Consider the following 10,259-nt stretch of genomic DNA (forward strand, 5'->3'; position numbering starts at 1 on the left):
GGGAGTAAGAAGGTGTTACAGCTTGCTGCACTTTAGGAGCTCGGAAAGCCTCTTTGTATAAAATCAATTTTGTACAATGTGGAAGCACAGCTGGATATATGAAAGGTACCATGTTTCTCTTTGACCTAACAGCTATGTAACAGTGTCAGCGGTTTGGAACATGAATTGGAGCTGATAGATTCCATTTATAGTTATCTAGTCTTGAATAAAGGCAGGTACATGAAATGTATACAATATTTACCATTCACCTGCTCATATTTAATTACATTTTACCACCTGTAAATAAAATGTAGTATGTCCCTGTTTTGCCGTACCCTTCTCTTAATCCATTATACCTGGTAGCTCTGTTTTCTGAAACAGGCAAAGTCTACTGTTTAAGTACATGAAATTGTGCCACAAAGCACCGGCCTGTGACTCCAGCCCCAGCTGTATGGTAATTATTCTCAATATTCCCTGAAGAATTCATATACTGGTGCTGCAGCTGAAATTAGATTTTTTACACCAGGGGATCAGCAGTATATTTTTGCAATGATAAAAGTTCAAAACAAGGCTTAAATTCTGTACATACTAATGTCATGTTAAAAAGCATTAACCACTGCTTATTCTTCAAATGTATCAATATGACAGCAGAAAAATAAATAAATAAGAACTATTCCTTATTTATTTCCATTTTACTATAACCCCTCCATCCACGCTTTATAATCCATGTATCAGTATTACTGTCTTGCTCAATTTTAAAGACTCCGTTATACTGTATTTCTTCATAAATAAAAGCTTACTGCAGACCAAAGTAACGGAAAAAAAAATTATGTCTGGAGTCTTGACTTAACTTTACTATTTCACCAACAACGTTCTCATTTAAAGGGCATAAGGATATCACAGAAGGGGCTTCTGCTCCGGACCTCCATCTGTCAGCCAGACATGCAAGCCTCTGCAAAGAGTGGTTCCTGCTGTGGTGGACTCAGCGTATCCATAAGGTATATATGGTTGCCCATTCATCTGAATGAGCATCAGGAATCACATCTTTTCTCCTGTAGTTTTAATAATAGTAATATTTAAAGGAATTGCTTATTACTCAAGGGAGCTTAATTTTACATGGAATATTTTACAGGATCGAATGTCTATAAATGATATCTTTTCACAGCATGTTATCGAAAGACAAATCTATGTATTCATAATCTTTTCTTATTCATTTCATTCTCTCTTTCCAGCCAGAAGATTATAGAAAAACATGCAGGAGATCTGAGAAATACTGCTGCCTTTTACCTAATAGTTCCAGAGCAGGCCTGCCATATTCCTTACTGGAAATTCTTTGAAGGGTTGTGGATATTTCTCACCCACAGAATTACATGAGCTATAAAGTCACAACAAGCAAGACTAGGATTATGAGCCTATAAAAGTCTGAAGCCGAGACTTGTGGTTCTTAGTGAGCGCTGCACAGTTTCCCTGGAACATGCCATATTGAGCATTGACACCTTTGCAGATGGCTTTGTGAGCAGAGTGCACAAAGAGCGCTTGGTCAATCCGTATTTCCTCAACCTGCTGCGGAAAGGTTCAGTTCACAGTTTTTCTCGAACTAAAATGCCCTTGTCCTTGAAGCATCTGCAGCAGATTTGCCGGCTGCTCTGCGGGTCCCCTCAGGGGAAAAACAGAATCACAGCTCATTTTCTTCTCTCCATAAATTAAGTAGCACTGGATGAGAAACCAGTAACAGAAAAACATGGCAACTGGGGGTTGTAGATTTGTGCAAAACGAGCTAAAGACTGTATTACGAGCCACAAGCAAACAAACTTACGGCTCTTAATCAAAGACCTGCCTTTTGCCCAAACTTTATAATGTTTCAGCAGCACTAAGAACATTTCTGTACAAACTTTTATTTGATAGAAACTGTTATCCGGAGCTACCTGTACCATGGTTTTATACCAGTTTCACACAATTCACAAACTACCTTTTGAAACTGAAGTTGCCCTTGGTGATTTATGTGTGATGTAGCTATGATCTTGGTACATAAACCCATGTTAATTAGAAAGTGTCAGCGTGTTCTACATTAGTTTACAATGAATATAGTCATTTGTGAGAGCACTGGAGCAAATCCAGAAACTAAATATTTATTAATGTGTCTCTGCTTAAATTCCCTACCTCAAACAAACAGGTATACATCCAAGGGATCCTGCACACAAATGTATTGCAGCTCCATAAAACCTTTATATTATGGCTCTGTACAACCCTCTAGTGGAGATTAATGCCGTAATACAGTGCCATACGAACAACCATAAGATAACTCTTGGATTGCCTACTGAGCGCCCCAGGGACCTAGTGTGCTGCTTATAATCTCCTGCATATGGCTCTGCTAAATGTATCAGGTCTTAAGCCGTTCCACACATGTGTAATATGGCTGTAATACCCAGCTCAGCCACAAGCCTAATGACCTAAACTAACAGTATGTGACATAACTGTGATAGAACAGGGCGGGGAAGATCTACTTTGCCTACATTTCTTTTGACTAATGACTGGGACTCAATCAGTGAAGTGTCTTAATACTGCCAGTGCCGTGCTCCAGTCAGTGGCATAGCTACCATGGAGGCACCACGCTTCGCCACACCCCCTTGCTGCATGGGCCCCACGGGTAGTTGGGGCAGTTGCGTGGTCTGCCTCCATGGTAGCTATGCCACTGACTGCAGCAGTGCCCCCATGGTGCTTGCACTGAGGCCATGCATGCTGGGGTCATGTTACCTGTGAAGATGGCATAGGAATAGCAAGGAGCTGCCCGCCAGGGAGCTGCAAGAACAAAGGAACTCTGGAGGACTGCACTTTACTTCTATTATTGTCAGCAGTACATACCCTGTGTACACTGGGAGATATACTGCTGATAAATAATGATTTTAGGCTTATACACTGGCTTATATCTGGGCCTTTTACAGGAAAATAATCATCCCATTCTGCCGTTAATCATTCTATGTAAAGGTGCCTCTACAGGCAACAGTGGGCAAGATGGATAGTGGCTTTAAAAGTATGGGGATGGGGCCCCATGTGCATTGTCTGCCATCACTAGAGGTATATGTACTGTATGATCTTTATAATTACAGTGGTCCCTCAACATAAAACATTAATTGGTTCCAGGACGACCATTGTATCTTGAAACCATTGTATGTTGAGACCAAAATTCTATGGAAAACTGGCCCAGGCAGCACAGGACATGTACTATTATACTATACTCAAAGAATCAATGCTAGACAGCCAACCAGTGCATGCACTTCAGTAATACTGGTGTTTTACCAGTAAAATGGTCAGTTTCATTGGTTGATCATCTAGTTATTTACATGTGCCACAGATCCTGACTGTCCATAGCATTGTATGTTAAGTCTGGTCTCAAGTTACCATGGTCCAGAAAGGACCATTGTATGTTGAAAATATTGTATCTTGAGGCCATTGTAAGTTGAGTGATCACTGTACAGTGTTATGTCAATATACCTTGAGACCAGGGGCGTAACTACTACCATAGAAGCCATAGTGGCTGCTATGGATCCCGCTGCATCAAGGGGCCCATTCCTCCAATATATTGGGCCTCCTGAGCTGTCATCATACTACCAAGGGAGATGCCACCATGGGGGACACTATGTACTGGGCAGTAGGATACTAGGGGAGATGCCTATTTTGGGGGAAATTATCTATAAGGGATACCAGGGGAGAAGCCTATCATATGGGGGATACTAGGGTAGATGTCTACCATAGGGATACTATCTACTGGGGAGAATCAGGGGAGATGCCTAACATATGCTATCTACTGGGCGTGGGCTAACAAACAGGGGGATTACCTACAGTAAGGTACAGAGAAAAAAGGAGCCCAATCAAAAGTTTGCTATGGGCCCCAGCCCTTTCCAGTTACACCCCTGCTTGATACAGTGGAACCTGTACTGCAGTTAGTCTAGCAAAGAGGTGCACAGACCCCTCCAAAGAGGTTTGGACTTAACTGGTTGGATACTCAGGTGCTGATCTTAAGATCTTAATCCATTCCTAGCTTTGGCTTCCAAAATCTGTCAGATAAATCTGTCTGTGTAAACGCACCATAATGGTGCATTTACACAGACAGATTTATCTGACAGATTTTGGAAGCCAAAGCTAGGAATGGATTAAGATCTTAAGATCAGCACCTGAGTATCCAACCAGTTAAGTCCAAACCTCTTTGGAGGGGTCTGTGCACCTCTTTGCTAGACTAACTGCAGTACAGGTTCCACTGTATCTAGCAGGGGTGTAACTGGAAAGGGCTGGGGCCCATAGCAAACTTTTGATTGGGCTCAGTATATGTATATTTCAGTCAGTATATTTCAGTCAGTATTGCAACCAAAGCCAGGAGTGGATTAAAAACACAGAAAGGATCTGTTCACACAATGTTGAAATTGAGTGGATGGCCGCCATTTAATGGCAAATATTTGATGTTATTTTAGAGCAACGGCTGTTAAATTGAAATAATGGCCGTTATTTACTGTTATATGGCGGCCATCCACTCAATTTCACTATTGTGTGAACAGATCCTTTCTGTGTTTTTAATCCACTCCTGGTTTTGGTTGCAATACTGACTGAAATATACGTAGTGTGAACAACACATCAAATAGCTGTGCATCACAGGGAAAGTTTCCAGTTGTTGTTGCAACTTTCTATATTATTAACTGTTGAACCACAAGACACACTGCAAATCTGACTGTGGCGATCCATTTCTGCGACAATTTTGGTCTTCTCAGATAAGCTGCATGACCGCCTTCCCACAGGAAAAACTTGTCCTTGATCCAATATGGTGATTTTGAAGATGTGGCCATGTTTGGCAACATAAAAGATAGGCCTCCTCACTCATTACTTGCTGGGGTATCAAATATGTAATTTTCTCTTTTAGTTTCTAAAATAAAAGGTTGTCCTGAGACTATTGACTTACCCTGTATAATACTCAATGTAGGATGAGTTTGCAGCCTAGCATGCATGGATTCAGTCAGATCAGCTCCTCCCTTGCACTCTGCGCAGGCTGGGCCTTTTATTTAGTGGACTAAGCAGCTACAGTCCAAACACTATTTTGCTTTTAGTTCAGATAAGTGCTGATCAGTAGAGTACCTTTCAGTGACTGAACTATACAATGTAGCAGATCAGTGGCCAACAGGCTGTTCCACCAGTCAGTACTCTCCCTTTACATGTAAACAATTAATTGATAAGCAAGGAGACACTATGCGTGTTGGGCAGGGACAACTATGCATGCATTGTTGGGATATGCTAGCACCTCCCTCTCCACCCTCCCTTGTTCTTTATTCCAGAAATGAAATAACTTTTTCCCTATCCACTGGGGGATTATGGGGGGCCAACCTCAGTACCCCCCGCCAATCTCCATTTTGGGCCCCACCGGCTTTGTTATGAATTGAGCCTTGGGTACAGTGTGTGACACTGGGCTCTATTCATTCCTATGGAGCAATGGAAAGGGCCGAGTACGCTGAAAGAACGCTGTAATCTGCTCTTTCTGTCTGCTTCATAGGAATTGATGGAGCCGTGAGTCAAGCATCGTACCCACGGCCCTATTCATAACAAAGCCACAGATTGTCGGGGGGGAACAGAGGTCAGACCCTCCGCAATGTCCTACTTTTCCCAATCCTGCTGAATTTTTCCTGGAACATTTCTATAAACTTAATTGCACCCAAGGCATATGACACAGCTGCCGCGTTTCTAGCTATCTGTGTATAGTCAGAGAGAATGTGAAAAATTGGGAGCATTGTGCAGTCTTAAGACTTTTCTTGATGATTTTTGAAATTTTAAAGGAGAAGTCTGGCCACATACTTTTTTGTTTTAAAGGCAGGAGCAGGGGGGGAACATAATAACCAGTCCTTATTTACGTCTCCCCATGCCGGCCATCTGCTGTGTGACTGGCCCTGGAACCCCTGCTGAAGGAAAAATTCCTTTAGTTGTGATGACTTCATGACTGGGGGGAAAATGCCTGTCCCAGCTGAAGGACTGGCCGCTCAGCCAATCAGTGACTGCAGTGGCTTCCCACCCCATTCACTGACTGGCTAAGCGGCCAATCAATGAACTGGGTCATGATATCGCCTCTAGTTGAGATCCCGGCTAGGGATCCGAAGCAGCGATCCAGGGCTAAAAAAGGCATGGGAAGAGGTGGGTTGAGATACTTCTGTTAGGTATCAGTGAGGTTAGTTTGGTTAGTTGGGTAGTTTTGTTTTTCTTTCCCCATTTTGCAATCTTAGTCTGCTATTAATGTAATGTGTTGGGTATTTACCCCATATTCAGTGTATTTTATGTTGAGAATCATAAAAAGGAACATAGAGAGAGTGGAAGGTAGGCTGCTGAAGTGAATGAATGAATGTATTAATAAATGCATTTAATGAAAAAAATATGTTAAAAGCCAGAATAAATAATAGCCATAATTAGGAACAAAGAATAGATTGTTCATGTGTATACAATGTTTAGAATTCACTTTTTATATAGTGCCTGTATATTTTCTTGTTCTATACAGAAAATGGACTCTAACATTCCCAAAAGTTTACAATCTATTGCCCTTCCAGTACACACTGAAGAGACTGTATGTAAAACTAAATGACCCACAATGACCGATTCTGATTGTGGGAAGAAACCAATATATGACTGGATTTACGTACAGCATTTTGCATGTTTATGGCCAGATGTTACTTTATAGTCTATAAGAGACTACTGAAATGTCTAGTAGGGTGTTTTTTTGTTATCTTTAGTTTTTGGGGGATAGGACAGTCTAATTCCTATAAGACTTGACAAAAACTTCTTACTGCTAAGATATGACACTTGAAAGGTCATAGGAGCATATTGTTACTGACAAATACATGTAGTTGAATTTTTTTTTCCTAGATTTATTTTTGCTTACTAATCACCAGATCTTCTCTTTAAGGGTGGCTTCTTTTTATTGAAATTAATGTTTTTCTTTCTTTTTTATTTTATTTATTTATTTAATATTGCAGGAAGAAATTAGTGGTAAGTCAATCATGGGTATTATAAATATGTAAAGCACTACAAAATGTTTGTTTTTTTTCTAAATGTTATTATCTTAGTACCAATGGCTTTTAGTTTTTAACTCACTATGCTTTACTTATTTTTATCTATTAAGACATATAGACGTCATAAAAAGGGTCCCCCCACTCTAGACCCTCTCTACGAATCAGTACAGATAGCCACGTTCATAGAGCTGCTTGGACAGCCCCTATATTGTGAGGATGGGTCTGCAATGGGAGAGGAAATATCTGTGTAGCGCTGCTTCCCCTGGTAAAATCAGCTCTGCCAGTAGTGTCAGAAACCATTCTCACTCTGATTGTGTCTTCTAACAATGCCTTTAAGGCATATCACATAAGTCCTAACTAATGGATTATTATCCCTCTTTTATTGGTTCTCTTCTGTCATCACAGGTCTCCCAAGGGTTGCCTAACTTTCCACCTGTCCTGAACAGCAAATCTGCCTAGGTGTGCTGTGGTGTACAGTGTACAGGTTGTATCCATAAATATTTAGGCAGGTAACAGGAAAGCTGGGCTGTATTCTCATAGGGAACTGTATAGAAGACAATTACTTGTGACACCTCATTGGCTTTTACAGAGTAACAGGTGAAAGGAGTTTTTTTTTGTTTGTTTTTTTTTGTAGTTTTGACAGGTGACAAAAAGAAGACTAAATGGAATTTTAGTGAGCTGTGAAATAAATCATAAAATCATTGTTTTCTCTTTTTTGTTTCATGTCTGATTTCTGACTATTCCATTCCTCCATGTCTATGCCTAGTCCTAAACAACATCTCACATGTTGATGTGCTCTTCTCCATCCCCATAATGGTCCAATATCAATGAACCTATGCTACAGACACTGCTATATATATATATATATATATATATATATATATATATATATATATAGTTTATCCTATGGTTTACATAAAAATCAGGGTGTGCAATTGGGTACTCAATTTACTAAGTACAACTCTGTCCCTGAATTTAAACAGTAAAAGCTACACACATATAAAAAGTATAAGGATCATGCTGAAGCATAAACTCCGAGAGAGCTGTCTACTCACATACTGTAGATTATCCCTACATGAAACCAGACAAGTGCATTGGTCATAGTGACAAGCATTGATATAAAGCATAGTGACACAGTAGGCATCAGTGAATGATTCTTTGAAATTCTGGCACAGAGCACCAGCCTATGCCTGCCATTCCTGCCATTCAATGCCAGCCTGGAGCAGTACAGTTTAAGGTGCATAGTTTATACCAGTGTAATGCACATCAATGAAGACTAAGGCTGTTGCTGTCTTTAAACTGGTCATAGATGGTGTAAGATTGGTGTGAGGATCTGATGGTGCTGGGGCTTGATAGTATGATAACAGTATCAGGCATCATTGGTGCAAATGACTTTATACCAGAAGATCTCTATGGAAATGATATATCAAGGGTTTATCATTTAACATTCTTCTTATTGCAGGTAGTTGGCATTTAATTTATATGAAACTTATATTATACTATGAATGGTATCAATAATATTGCATGCACCAGGTATTAGATAAAAGTTTATTGCTGCACAGGGTATTCTAGTTAGAGAGTGACTTACCGAGAAGCCAGCCCAGAATGGGCAGGAGTGCCGTACCCTGGCAGAGGTAGTGAGAGCCAGGGCTGCGAAGCTGACAGCCACAATGAGACAGCCCAGCACCATCTGGGAGACCCCCAGAGACAGCATGATCCTGGAGCGAGTCCTGTACTCCCGAAGGCGAGAGAGGCTCCGAGAGAGAGCAGCAGGGCTGAGAGAGCGGCTGCCAGGAAGGGCACTGAGTGGCATCATGGGCAGGAGATGACCTTCTACAGGTAGACAACCAGACCCAATCCTTCCAGAAATACCACGACCCCCAGGGTGGCCCCAGCCAATGCCCAGGATATAGTTAGAGCACCTTCTTAGCAGAAGAGATGTCACAGTGAACAGTATGCACCAGCAAGGTTATTTGTAGTAAGAGGTATGCCAACCTATGGGTGATCCAGAATCAGGAACAAAGTGATGCCAGGTGGTGGAGAGGGTGCCCAGTATACCCCATTCACTTCCAAGAGCCTGGAGAGAGTGCAATGGTGTACAGCCCCAGTGGATGAAGGAAGAGCAGAGATGGTTCAGGAGTCAGTGACCAGAGGCAAGGGACAGGTCCTAGTGTCAGGGGTCTCCAGATCAGGGGACAGGTCCTAGTGTCAGGGGTCTCCAGATGTGGGGACAGGTCCTAGTGTCAGGGGTCTCCAGATGTGGGGACAGGTCCTAGTGTCAGGGGTCTCCAGATGTGGGGACAGGTCCTAGTGTCAGGGGTCTCCAGATGTGGGGACAGGTCCTAGTGTCAGGGGTCTCCAGATGTGTCCATCATGATGGGAAGAAGATCTCATCCACACAAGACTTCTCCAGGTGCTGTATCAGTACCTGGGATTAGTCCTTCCTCCTCTGGCAGCTGGTCCTAGATGATCATGTGTCCCCCTGGCTCCTGGACCCCCCAGGATGCTAGGCTGTGATGTAAGTCAGGGGCACCAGCATCCTGTCATTGCCAGGGATGGGAGCACACAGCACACAGCCCAATGTGGGGATGAAGTCACTTGTAGATAAACACTGGGCGGAGATAGAAGGGGAGAAGACATGGGGAGCCGGGGGATGAGAGCCAGCGATGTGTGCCGCCTGCTGCTGCTGCTGGAGGAGGAAGAAGAGCAGGAGGAGGAGGATGCGATCCAAAGTCCCGGGGATCAGTGCTCTCCCTGGTGATAGCCAACGCCAGACTGCTCTGCAAATGGATGCAACTCCTCCAGTGTAGTGTCAGGAGGGGAGGGGGATCAGGATAACCCCTTGTATTCTGCTCCACCACTAGCCCCCAGCACAGCCATTGCTCGCTACCTCTTCCAGCAGGCTCCCAGCACTGCAGAATACATGATCCATTCACTATGGGAAAGCCTCACTGCTAACTCCTGTCTCCAAACAGCATGCACCATCCTAGCTCTGCTACTCCTGCTCAGAACGCCTCCTCCCTCACTATTAACCCCTTAGAGTAAGTCTTGTGTCTCTGTGCAGCCTTACCCCAGCCTCCTGTGCCTGCCTGCTTATTACACTCCTATCCATGCTATTATTTGCTTCTTAGTGGCTCCATTTGAATGCTGCTTGCAGCTGGCACAACCATGTGCCCAGTCTGCTGTCACTCACATTTGCCACCACCTATGCCCCACCTGACACTGACCATAGACATAACAATGATT

At 42.8% G+C, this 10,259-nt stretch overlaps 1 protein-coding gene across 1 annotated transcript in view; it reads right to left on the reverse strand.

The window, feature by feature from the left end:
* ENTREP2 (endosomal transmembrane epsin interactor 2) overlaps nucleotides 1-8,826 on the reverse strand; it is a 559,705-nt gene extending 550,879 nt beyond the window's left edge. Inside the window, exon 1 of the mRNA XM_069956552.1 lies at nucleotides 8,602-8,826. Coding sequence (XP_069812653.1) covers nucleotides 8,602-8,826 — 225 coding nt within the window. The remainder of the gene's footprint in view (nucleotides 1-8,601) is intronic.
* Between the last annotated feature and the right edge of the window lie 1,433 nt (nucleotides 8,827-10,259).

The sequence above is a fragment of the Dendropsophus ebraccatus genome, chromosome 1 (assembly GCF_027789765.1).
Source record: "Dendropsophus ebraccatus isolate aDenEbr1 chromosome 1, aDenEbr1.pat, whole genome shotgun sequence".
Lineage (NCBI taxonomy): Eukaryota > Metazoa > Chordata > Amphibia > Anura > Hylidae > Dendropsophus > Dendropsophus ebraccatus.